The sequence below is a fragment of the Dendrobates tinctorius genome, unplaced genomic scaffold (genome assembly GCF_039654945.1).
Source record: "Dendrobates tinctorius isolate UK_male_01 unplaced genomic scaffold, ASM3965494v1 ptg000075l, whole genome shotgun sequence".
NCBI lineage: Eukaryota > Metazoa > Chordata > Amphibia > Anura > Dendrobatidae > Dendrobates > Dendrobates tinctorius.
Window position 1 is genome coordinate 55310255 of NW_027361743.1, and position 13605 is coordinate 55323859.

Consider the following 13605-nt stretch of genomic DNA (forward strand, 5'->3'; position numbering starts at 1 on the left):
TTTTGTAGCAGATCATTGGGGTCTTGGCATACAAGAACCCTTGCTGTTGAAAATTTCTTACATGTTACTATGAAATGTCAAAACTTTTATGAAAAGACAGATATCATTAAAGGGAATCTGTCAGCAGGATTTCACCCCCCAAAATATTTATTTTTTCATGTAGCGCAATGAAAAGTCCAGCAATACCTTTATATGGTCAGTCCGTTTCTCCGTTACTGAGGAATCTGTAATTGAATTGATATGCAAATAAGGCTCAAGAGGTATAGAGGACATGGAGCCTCTGTCACTCCAGCTCTATTTCCTGCTCCTTTGCCTGAAATATGGCATAGGCCGGGATCACACATGTGAGAAACTCGGACGAGTCTTGCATGTTAATACCCGGCACTGACGCCGGCACTCAGGAGTGAAGCGTGCGGCTGCATGTATTGCTATGCGGCCGTACGCTCCAATCTGCGAGCTGGCAGCAGTGCTGGGTATTAACATGCGAGACTCGTCCGAGTTTCTCGCATGTGTGATCCCGGCCATAGAGTCAGTCAGGTAAGCAGGAGAAGGTGGCAATAGGTGGACATAGACCTGGAGTGACAGAAGCTTCAGCTCTACCATAGCTCTTCAGCCTCATTTGCTTATCAATTCAATCACTGACCATGTTAAAGGTATTGCTGGACTTGTCTTTGAAAAAGCTACATGAACATATAAATAGTTGTGGAGATGATTCTCTTTCAGTGCTTCTCACGTCACGCATATTAGGCCGGAGTCACACTGGCGATTTAAACGGCCGAGTTTCGCATGGTAATACACGGCGCTGCCGCCGGGACTCAGGAGCGGGGCGTGCGGCCGCATAGCAATACATGGAGCTGCACGCCCCGCTCCTGAGTCCCGGCGGCAGCGCCGTGTATTACCATGCGAAACTGGGCCGTTTGAATCGCCAGTGTGATCCCGGCCTTAGACATAGTGCTGCAGCAACTCTGCAAAAAAATATTGGGATATATCGGTATCTGTCTGTCTAGCAATGCCTGTAGCGCTGGTTTAATAGAAAATGAGGCAAAAGCCTTTGAAAATTGAGAGTTTTTGAAGCATTTTTGAAAAATCACAGCAAAGAGATGCAAGGCAAATGCATAGTGTGAACATGGTAGGGTTCCTTCTGACATACTATCATTTCTGTGTTTTGAATATTTGTCAACAACGTCATTGAATATTTAGCACAAGAAGTTTTGGGGAAAAAAAAGCCAAAAAAAAAAATACCATTCACAGAATGTTATATTTACAGAAAGAAAAAAAAATCTGTGATCCCATAAATACTACTAATTGGAAAAAACAAAAATGTAGACATCGACATTCAAATATTTTACCCTAGACATCTAAATAACATCCAGCCTTGGCATTTTTGACCTTGAAAAATAAAAATGGTTACCCCTTTCCGCTTACCCCTAAAAACATATTAGAAGTGGAAGAAGATCGTTGGAGGTGTGTATGGGCGTAGGGAATGGAGAGTAATAACTCACCTCCTGTGTTCCTCTGTACCCACTGGTTTATCTGGCTGCTCGTCTTGTTGTGCTCGGTGAAGTTGGTCGGCTGAATGCTGCTGTTTGTCCATTGTGCCCATTGTGTAACATGATCAGTAAATTGAGCGGAAATAGGTATCCCTGCTTGGAGAAATAAAGCACATGCCGAATGGATGGAAGTGTCCTGGCTGGAGTTGGAAAGTTCTCTGTGCATTCTTTTCATAAAGCTTTCCACTGTTTTATCTGATGGTAAATATAAAAAGCACAAATGCAAATCAATACATAGATACAAAGAGTTAATATGTTAAAAATTGGCTGGTTGCAGTTTGTTTGCTGTGATCCATCATCACTACAGAGATGTAATGTCCTCATCTTATATGCTAGCATCTACAACACAAGACCGTTAAGGCCAGTGATTGCCCACAGCGGTCATGTGTGGCACTGGCATATCATTACTGCAGGACCAACATGGACCGTAGGAGCCACTGGAGCTCTAGACGTGAGTACTATTCTTTTTTGTTTTAATTATCTTCCCTGCAGTTTTTTCAAAATCCGGGACAACCCCTTTATATAGGACCCTTAGTGACAGCTCTCCGGAAGCAGTAGTTGCAGGAAATATTGGTAATTACGGGGTTTTTCCAGCTTGAAATCTTTTCAATGTATAAATGATATGTCTGAATAATGCAAATCCAAAAAGATTTCTTTGGCATCCTGAGTGAGCTAAAGTGAATTTAATTTTCATTTTGTTACAAAGTAAAAATGAGGAGTACAGATCTCGAGAGTCAGCAAAAGGGTTCGCACAGTCGACAGTAAAAAACTGACGTGCACGATCTTTCATTTTGATGGGTAGCACACGTCATGTTATTATATGGAACTGTGCACATTTCCGATTTTTTACTCGGGTGACTGACGGAATCCAATCAGATCGCACTCGCCCAGTCACGTCTATGGGTCCATGGAAAACATTGGACTGCATTCGGATGATATCTGGCCCGATTTTCATGGACTGACAGAATGGAGAAGACGGAGAAATTGTTTTTTTATTCTCCACATCTGAGAAAATCAGATCACACTCTGATCAAACAATGATCAAACTCTGATCTGAGTCTGATCAGATTGAGATTAGCATAATATGGCCGATTTTCTCTGATGAAAGAAAAATGGCCTTTTGTCCCTAACCTTACTCAAAGTTAGAAGTAAGAACATGGCATGAAAATCTGAGCCTCTGGATGAGTACACCTAGTTTTTAAGTTGTGATGAAGTAAAGATGCTGGAGAAAGTTTTTTCCTTATCATCTGTTGGATATTGTACCTGATTGCTGGTTCAGCATTTGCGCCATGAATCAAGTCACCTCTTATCTTACTATTCCATGCTGTTGAGATGATGAGCTAAGTTCATTTACATATGAGAATTTTGATCTAACTTTATGATATAATTTATTTCAAATTCTCTCTAACGTAAAAATTATTTTTTCTGCTCTCAGTCAATGATTACAATTAGTGTTCAACGAACGTGCTCGGATAATGTCTTAGCTAAGCATGCTCGAGTGTTATCTGAGCATCTGGGCATGCTTGTATATTATGTTTGAGTCCCTGTAGCTGCATGATTTATGGCTGTTAGGCCTCTTTCACACATCAGTTTTTCGCCGTCAGGCGCGATCCGGCTATTTTTACTAAAACCGGATCCGGCGAAATGCAATGTCGGATCCGGTTTTCTCCCATTGACTTGCATTAGCGCCGGATCGCGCCGGATGGCCATGCGGTTCGTCCGGTTTTGACCGGATCCGACAATGTGTCTCAATCCGGCGTCTGGAAAAAACGGCAACTGTAACGTTTTTTGTCTCCGGCGAAAAAGCCGGACCTGCCGGATCCGGCGCTTCAGGCTTTTTCACACAATGAAAGTCTATGAGCGCCGCAATGCGCTGGATCCGGCCAAAGCCGGATCCGTTTTTTTTGGTCTGAGCATGCTCAGTAGCCCTGCCCACAGCATCAGCAAACATATATAAAACCATGACAGTGGGACCCTCAGCCACAGCCAACATGCCAGCCAAAAGAGGAGCCAGCCGCAGGAGAAGGCAGGAGACTACTGCACCACCCCAAATGGAGCCAAGCGACCATGCTGAACAAGCGGAGGGGAGTCCACCAGCACATGACAGATGGTAATTATCACATCCCCCATTCCTCCAAACTAGGGCCATTGAATATCAATATATTCATTGGCCCTTTGTTTCTCTTTATTCACCAGCAGAATCCGCCCTACAGAAGCAGCAGGAGCAACAGGAGTGGAGTTTGGCCAGCAGCAGGACACCACATCATCTTCTGGGAGCCCTCCCTCGCATCGTCAGCGTTTAACGGTAAGTTTTTATTTCCAAAATCTATTATCTCTGGAATATATGTCTATTAATTGGCTTTTATGTCAAAAGAGGAATCACAAGCTGAAGAGGAGCTCCCAGAAGAACAACGAAGGGGTGGACAGATACCTGGAGTGGACTCGCAATTGGTAAGTTTCCTGCATCAAATGCAGAAACACATCACACTACACACAACACATAGAAATCAATGTAGCGCAGACATCACACAGCAAACAACACATATGCCTACATCGAAGCACATAATTTTATTTTTTCTTTTCTAGTCTTCCCAATCTGGTGCTCGGCCAAGAGGTCCTCGCAGTGCCTCCCAGGGTTGTCAGCGACGCGGCGGTCACCAGCGTGTAAGTATAATATTTTTGCTTCGGTATTTTTTTCCCTTTTTATTTCATTTCTTAAGTGTGGAGGTTAATTTTTTTTTCTCTTTTTCTTTAACAGCCTTCACAGCGTGCTCCCGACTTTGACGCTGAGGAGGGGGGGATTGATGTGGACCACCTCATCGATCTGGTCAGAGAAAGGGAGCCTCTATGGAATATGGTCGACCGCCGCCATGCTGATCTTATTACCGACGGCTCTGGGAGGAAATCTGTTCGCTCCTTGTGGACCGCTGGGAGGACCTCGATGCTCGGGCCCAGATTCAAGAGCGTAAGTATATACAGTTCAGGTTGCTTGATGTAAACCAGGGTTTCCCAAACTCCAGTCCTCGTGGTCCCCATGGGTCATGTTTTCAGGATTTCCTTTTGAGCAACACTATGGAAATCCTGTAAACATGACCCATGGGGACCACGAGGACAGGATTTTGGGAAACACTGATGTTGTATACCAACCACTTTGTGCTTTGTCGTTTCAGGTGAGAGAATTGTGAAGCCGTGGCGGTCTGTGAGGGATCGTTTCAAGAAGGAGTTCAACAAAGAGATGCGGGCCCCAAGTGAATCTGGAGGACGCAGGAGCAAGTACAAGTACACGCGAGCCCTGTCGCTCCTCCGGGCAACAATGGTCACCAGAAGGTAAATATAAAACATCCCATGTAAAAAAAAAAATGTTGACATGTGTAATTTTTTTTGCAGCCAGGGCCAATGCCATGTCACTATATTAATTGTATTTGTTTCTCTTTATTCCACAGCATGGTGACCAGCACTTGAGAGCCTGCACGGTTGGACCTTGTGAGGTGATCCCTGAGGAGACCGCCACCGAGAGACACTTCAACCACCCTGGACCCTCAGCACCTTCCCAGCCTTCCCTCACATTCGATCCATCTCTCCCATCCACCAGCGCAGGAGCATCGTGGCCGTCTACATTACATGAATCCACTGGTGAAGAGATCGCTTTCCCTTTACCCCACCCTTCTGCCGCTGCCACCTCTAGTACACCAGCGGGTACTGGGCAGCAGAGGGGTCAGGAAAAGAGCTATGCGCCGGAGTTCTTGTATCTGAATGCATCTTTCCAGAACTGTCTCAAAGTCTTGTCAGAGCAAATCTCCGCAGGCTTTCAGCAGCTCAACTCCGTCAATCTGGAGTTGAAGACACTTCTGCAAACCATGCATTCAGAAGCAAGATCTTCGCCAAACCACACCTTTTTCAGGTCTGTTGTGGAGCGCATGGAACCGCTCTCTCCTAGCCAGCAGATGCATGTAATGCATTCGTGCCACGGTGCTCTACTGCAGGTTACCTCCCAACCTCCTCCTCCCACCACAGTAGTTCCTGGTTGTGTTTTAGGCAAAGTATTAAAGCGTTTACAAAAAGTTGTGTATCTTTTTGGGGATTTCCTAACAATGCACACCACTTTTGTGAATAGGTGAAATACTTTGCCAAAAACACAACCAGGTACACAACTGTGGACAAAAGGTAAAAATTGTTAAAACAACGACAAGGTAGACAACTTTTGGTTGGCAAAGGTATACTGTTGGTACAGAAGGTACACAACTTTGGTTAAGGGCAGAAATTTATCAAACTCTGTCATCCTGCCAGTCTATTCTTCCTTGAGGTGACATAAAGTATTGTGCAAAATGGTCCCTCATTCGTGACACTGTCACAGAACTTCTATTGGTAATGTTCTGGTAATCTTGCAAGGTGGTTTCTTCAGAGGTGTCCTCAATGGAAATGGGTTCCTTGCACATAACAAAATTGTGGAGTACCACGCAAGCTTTCATCACCTCGTCCACAGTTTCTGTCTTGAGGTTGATCGTAGTCAATAGGACACGCCATTTGGCTGTCAGAATACCAAAGGCGTATTCCACCATTCTTCTTGCTCTTGTAATTAAAAATGCGTTTTGTTCTTGTCAATCCTCTGCTACAGTATGGTTTCAAAAGGTGTTCTGACAGCTGGAAGGCTTCATCCCCTACACAGACAAAAGGCATAGGTGGGCCAGATGTTTGCGGCAGCGGTCTAGGGGGTGGAAACTGGAAGGTGTTTCCAGAAAGTCTACGACCCATGGCTGACAGTGTGAAAACTTGAGTCATTAGAGCGGCCATAGGCCCCAATATCGACTGCAATAAATTTGTATTCCGCATCAGCGATGGCCATGAGGACAATGGAAAAATATTTCTTGTAATTGAAATATTCCGATCCCGATCCTGCTGGCTTTACAATGCGGATATGTTTCTCGTCCACAGCGCCGAAGCAATTCGGAAACTGACATATCTGTAGAAACTTGTCAGCAATTTCAATCCACCACTCTGTTGTGGGCTCTGCTAAAAACTCATCAACTAAAGAGTCCCACAGTGCACGGCATGTGTGCTTCACTATTCCAGATATGGTGGAAATCCCAAGTCTGTACTGGAAATGGAGTGATGAAAGGGATTCTCCAGTTGCAAGAAATCTGGGGGGAATTAAAAAAAACTTGGAGATACAAACTACCACCAACAACATTCCAGTGCAAGTGTGCTCTGAAGCGAGCAGATCCAATAAATGTGTCTTACCTTAGAGTCACCATCAGACGCTCTGCGGGTGAAACAGAGAAGCGGCAATAGGTGTCCGATCTTCTTATAAGGTGTGCAATGCACTCCACCAAGTAATCAAAATTCTCCATTTTCATCCGAACATATGCAAAAAATTTCTCCGGGTTTCGTCTAAGGTCCATGCAGAGTGTAGAATAGACCCCACGCGTCATTCTCTTGGCTGTGATGGGGTGGATCCACAAACGGCCTCGACGTTGCTGATGCATGGTGTGCTGCTGTCTCTCGCCTTCTCCAGAACAATCACCGTCAAACGATTCGCCTCCGCTGTAAAATCCACCAAATTCTTCAAAATATTTCCAATCACAACATCCATCTTCGCCAGTCACTTGCTCTTCTCTCCAACCTGCACTTTCTCCTCTAAAACCTGTCAAAGATGGCTGTAGGAACACGGTATATATAGGTTTTCAGTAGCCAATCCCGTTTGGAAGCTTTGGGGGCTTTTTAAAAACCGGATCCGTCGTAATCCGTTGAAAAACGGATGAGACGGATCCCGTTTTTGGTCGGATGCGCAAGACGGATCCGGCACAAAATCGGATCCATCACATCCGGTTTTACATAACATTTGCCGGATCCGGCGCGACGCCAGATCACGCCTGACGGCGAAAAACTGATGTGTGAAAGTAGCCTTAGACACAACACATGCTGGGGATTGCCTGTTTGTTAGGGAATCCCCACAAGTGTCTAACAACCACAAATCATGCAGCCGCAGGGACTCGAACATAATATAAGAGCACGCCCAGATGCTCGGATAAGACGTACGCTCATCAATAGTTGCCATATTTCTGAGCAGATTTTTTACAAATTATGTCATAACAGCACATATCCAGGACAACATTACAGTGCAATAATTTAGAAATGATTTGTCTTCTTTGCCATTGCTTCTCATATGGTCATATACTATTAATCATATACACTCAGTACTGTGACTTGACCCAGCCTCACGTTCTGGGGCTCGAGGTTTTGCTTCCTCTCTAGTAAAGTCTGGCAGACACACACCATGCATTGGTTAAGACCTGGTCTCCCTGCAGCATAGGGTGCACACGTAATCCTGAAATCTTTGATTTATTTAAATGAAAATCCTTTAAGTATTTAATTAAAATCAAATACAAGCGTTTGAAACTAATTTCCTCCACTCACGCTGAATGACCCAGTGGAAGTGAAGTTGTTATTGTAAATTATTAAAGGATTAAGAAGATGGAAAGAAAGCTGATGCACTGCTCGGCCAGTAACTAATGCAGCTGGGGCTGCTCTCAGCTCACCCGCAATATGGCTTTTATATCATACACCTTGTACTGATATCATATGCATCATTAAAAAGGCACATGCAAGTTCAAATAATGCATGGAAGAACATGTGGATGAAGGGATGGAGTATGAATAACTTCTAGAAGTTCCTTTCCCCATCAAGCCACAAAAAGTAAAAAAAAACATAAGGCAAAGAGGATATTCAGAAGTCAGTCAACTCAAAGGCAGCTACTAAATTATTACAAGGGATGGAAGGCCTCCCATATGATGAGAGGTTGGAAAAGTTGGGCTTGTTTAGCTTAGAAAAAACATCTCAGAGGAGATCTCATATGAATAAATATATGTGTGGCCAATACAAAACACTGATACATGACTTTTTCCTTCCAAAGACCGTACTAAGGACCAGCAGGCACTCACTATAGGTGGAAAAAGGCGATTCCGGCAGCTAAATAGGAACGGGTTCTTTACAGTTAGAGCAGTCAGAATATGGAATGCCCGACCACAAGAGGTAGTAATGACAGACACTGTATCAGCTTTTAAAAAAGAGGTGAATGATTTCCTCACTGGACATAACATTGTGGGTTATAGATAATTTAGTGACATAAAATACATAATTGGTGGAGAAAGTTTGAACTTGATGGACCTAGGTTTTTTTTTTTTCAACCTATGTAAAACACAATCAGCCCTAAAAGGAAATCAATTCCCTCCTGATCCAAAGGTTGACCGGATCAGCATTGAAAACAAAAATTTTATCTTTTATCTAAGAAATGTTCTAAAAGTTCATTTTTTAAGCTAAGAGGTAGGCTAAAGGTACTGTCACACTTAGCGATGCACCAGCGATCCCGACCAGCGATATGACGCGGTCAGGATCGCTGGTGCATCGCTAAGTGGTCGCTAGTGAGCTGCCACACAGGCAGATCTCATCAGCGACATCGCAGGGGTTGGGGGTCGCTACTTACCTGTCAGACGAGGCGATCCTGATGTCCTCCCGCCCGCATCCACGCGTCGCTTGTCTCCACAGCAGGAAGCCCCGCAGGAAGCTGACGACGAGAAACGATCCAGGACGTTCTCGTGCGATCAGCGATAACCAGCGGGGGAGCGGTCGGAGGTAAGTATCAGACATAGCGATATTGCTAGCAATATCGCTGCTGCGTCACAAAAACCAGTGATGTTATAGCGATATTGCTAGCGATATCGCTTAGTGTGACAGGCCCTTAAGTCACAGCTTTTCAGTAAACTAAAAAGGCTTCTCACCTCTGGAGATTGAGCCCTTGTCTTTTGGGTGATTTCACAACATTCCACCATATTTTTTGTTTGGTCAATTTATATACTTGTACACGTAAAAAGGGTTGTCCAGCTGAGTACACTTTTTTCTGGCAAGAACTCCTAACGTGTAATATACAAACTATGGTGATTTAGATCTGCTTGCCGATTAGAACTGGTGTTACGTGACTGCAAGAATGTAATTTGCATACTTGCAGTCATGTGCTGACGAGCATCTCATCTACTTCTCTCAACAGAACACTGAGAACAGGAAGAGAAGCTGGTCGGCACGTGACCATAAGCATTCAAATCCTGACAGTTTGTGTATTACACACTAGGATTCAGAAAGCTGTGGTGTTTGCCAAGAAATTGTGCCGAGATGGACAAACCCTTTCATCATGTCCCCCTAAGACAGCTGTTATCAAGAGTAAGTAAATGCAAGAACAGGACTTGTTAGTTGCCAGAAATATTTGACAATATTGTTTTAGTTCCTGTCCCTCTCCATTCCTGAGACATGGCCACCCTAATACTTGCATGTAAATCAAGTCGTTTTAGCCGAGGTGTGATCTGGAAGTTGATGCCCATAGAGAAAAAATTCGGATCATATCCCATTGTCTAACAAGACTAGATTTAGGCTTCATCCGGTTGTCTGTTGTGTATGGACGGTGATGCACGGACTGCCCGAGGGTCTCCTGATTTGAACTTGATAACGTCACAAACATATGAGGCTCTTAAGTTTGGGACGTTAGACGTGCGACCAGTCCGTACGTCACGAATCCATGCATGGACAGTGTTTCACAAACATCCTGAATGAGGTATTGCTTAGAAGAAAGATGGTGCTATATGTCTGAAACAGAGAGCTGCAGGATGACTATATTCCGCTGTTCTCCTGAATGTGATGAGGTTTTATTTCATCCTGTGGCTCACTGTTAAAATAAATGGAACATTAAAAGAATTACATATTAATAGGAAGTGACAGGTTTTCTTTAATCATTCCTCACAACTAAGATCCTCCATGCCCCTTATCAGTTTTCTGGCTTTTCCTTGTATCCCTTGTAACTCCAGGACTTTCTATGAACTTTCCATTATACAGCACTACTTACTACAGACGTAGAAGAGCTGATTTTTCACGTATTTATCTCATTACGTTATAAATACAATAATTTACATCCATAATAATTTAATTACCGTAAACATTGTATCCCAAAGTCTTTTCTATCTGGGTGAAGGTGCTGCCTTGAGCTCCGAACTGCAGTAGCCCCAGAGAGGTGGCCACACTGCTTGGAGAGATGACCACGTTTGTACTGTTCTCGGTGGTCACTACTGTTTTGTACAGCTTCACCGCAAACTCTGTGTTCAGCTCCCTGAGTCTATCGTAAAGGTGGCAGTGACCCTGGTAGAGGCAACATGAATACAGGAGTAACCAAAACAACACTGGAGGCATGGGGTATGTAGGCACAACCGGAAACCAGACCTGGAGGAGAATAGAAAATGATTTACAGAATGTCTGGACAGTGTAATGACATAGTTATAGATCTTACATCCGGTAAGATAAAGTTGAGATACCCTTTTAATTGCTTCTGTTACCCATATGTAATGCAGATATATCAGTAGGCCTCTTGACTTGTGTTCATTGGAATAAAACTTTAGCTCTTCCTGCATGGATAACATTGTAGGGCATTCCTGGGCAGTAGTTGAGAGCCCAGCACTCATCTCCTCCTTTTACGCTGCACTACGCTACATGAAAGTGTGGATCCTGGCTGCGTGTTTGCACTCATGCAGTGAGGACCTTATGCATGTGCAGGCCACCTATAGCCTGTGGTGTTGGCTGTCCAGAACCATAGGTTTCACAGTTCAATAAAGGAGACTTCCATTCATTCACACAGTATTCTTCCTTTGTAGTCTACTTCCATGCTGTTTCACCCTACTTCATCACAACCCAGCTTCTATGCCACAGTCTTGATCAGTAGGTGTCTCTACTCACTCAGAGTTCCACGTCCTATTTCTTCCGCTACTGATGCCCTGGATCTACTGCTTGGACCCCACTAATCCCACAAACTCAGTCCTGTTTAGGCCTGTTACCTTCGGTGTTTGCAAGCTTAGGGTATTCGTAACTCGGCATCCTAGCCACGGACCCTTCTCTGGAAGGCCACAATGACTAGTCAGTTACGTCTCCTTAGGATCTCGCTATCCATGTGTATAGGTCTCCTTTTAAATGTACATCTCCTTACGAAATCACTGCTGTCTTCACTCTCCAAACCCTCTCTCACTAAGTACACGAAATTTCCCTAACACTAAACTGCTCCTACTATTCGGCTAGTCCAAAACATTATCACTAGCCTATCTTACCCTAACGTCACCACCTAAACTACAGTCACTATCTGTACCTATACTACCTAAGCTATACATTGTGCTATTCACTAACACATCCTATACTGTACATTACTTATAACACTGTGCATGACCACAAAACATATATACCAAAGACACACGATACAATTCACATTACACAATATACATGACACGATTGGTGTCTTCAGGGTTGGGAACGTGATAGCAACTGGCCACCATCCTTTCAACATGATCTGCCACCCTTGGGATAAAGCATTATCTATCTTCTAGATATAATATCCTTCAGAACAAGCACATGTAATGGACCATCACATCCTCAGAGTGCTGTCATGATCTGCCCTATGCAGAGTGTTGCCTGGTTCGTGACTCTACTCTATACAGGGGATGAAGGGGTCATGATCCAAGAAAGCAGATCAAGAGAATTCCCAGAATTTCTCCATCACAAAATCCCAGTTAGGGTATTATGGCCACCGAGACTTTCCTATGTGAACCAGCTTCAGGAACGTGCCTGAGGTCTTTTTCTTGAAGTGGTTTTGCCACCACTATCTTTTCTCAATACTTTCACATATAAAGAGCTTGCAATTAACAAGCAAAACAGCCAAATGATTGAACATGTTACTTTTTTAACCACTTCATGGTTTCCGAACCCCGAAGAAGTTAGAAGTAACAAAAGACTGAACATATGCACAGCAATGTCTTTTTTACATTGCTGCGCATTATGTTCAATTTTTGTTGATGCACTTTTGTGATTCTTTCTCGGGTAGATTTGCGGGAAAAAGATTTTTTGTGCACATACCCTTAAACTGGTTTTGGAAGTCTGAAGTCAATGCTAATCTGGGAAAGCGCCAAATTTTAGCTATTGCCTGAATATTGTACGTTTGCAGCAATCAGTTATTTATTAGCTCAATATAAAATATTATTATTAACATTATTTAGTATTTTTTTAAAAATACGCACATGAAATGTACCATCTATCTATCTAAACTACAAAATACAGTAATAGTATATGGGATAATTACTAATGTAAATTTAAACAATTATTAGAAGTGCTAGTACCGTAGTCATGTAATAGGTCATTCTTAATGTACAGTAGGGATAAATTATTGTATATAGTACATATGACACATACCTCAGCTGCTGCAGAACCACTTTATGAACAGAAGCTACGGTAACTTTTTCATTGAGATGTATCATATTAAGTCATCTACTCACGATGTGTGCTGTCCTGTGAGGTCCTCTGGATGTGTCTCCTCCTTCTGCTGGGGACTTTGATGTGTACATGAATAAATCTAAGTCATGGGACAGCACTGAGAGGCATATCCAGGGGCTACAGCCTTTACTGGGGATGTCTGTACCACTCTGGTGAAATTCCTGTGCACTTGTGGCTTTATATAAAGAGAGGCAGGTCATCAGCCAGCAAATCCAGGGTAGGCACAGTAAGGAGGAACACTAGGGATACAGTGTAAGACTAAGATATGATGTCTCCTCCATAGATCTTACTACATATGGGACCCAGGAAAAAATACTGATTTTTATGTATTTTTATAGAGAGGCCAGTATGGGGTTTCCCACAAACAAAATACATTTCAATTAATAGATCTTGGAATAATAATCATTTCCACAATTGGATGTATTTAAAAATATTGTTCCTGTGCTGAGATAATCTTATAAATGTGCCCCTGCTATGTACTGTGTAATGGCTGTGTCTGACCGTGCAGGTGTAGGTAACAGCAGGTACGCAGGATGCAGTGACGAGATGCGAGACTGGTTGAACTTTGGCTAGATAACTTTTACAAATTTAAGCCGCTAGGGCTATGTTAAGCAACCAAAAACAATAACAGCTATTGTCCTCCCAGGGACTCTGCACAAACAAACACTTTAAAAGAGAACACGACTAATCCGGCAAAAGCCGGTTGCTA

General features: G+C 43.4%; 1 protein-coding gene across 1 annotated transcript in view; it reads right to left on the minus strand.

Annotated features, from left to right (window-relative positions):
- SERPINE3 (serpin family E member 3) overlaps positions 1-12967 on the minus strand; it is a 38775-nt gene extending 25808 nt beyond the window's left edge. The window contains exons 1-3 of the mRNA XM_073583315.1: positions 12899-12967; positions 10523-10808; positions 1503-1745 (exon numbers count right to left, since the gene is read on the minus strand). Of these exons, the coding sequence (XP_073439416.1) occupies positions 1503-1745; positions 10523-10808; positions 12899-12967 (598 nt within the window). The remainder of the gene's footprint in view (positions 1-1502; positions 1746-10522; positions 10809-12898) is intronic.
- Positions 12968-13605: the final 638 nt, after the last annotated feature.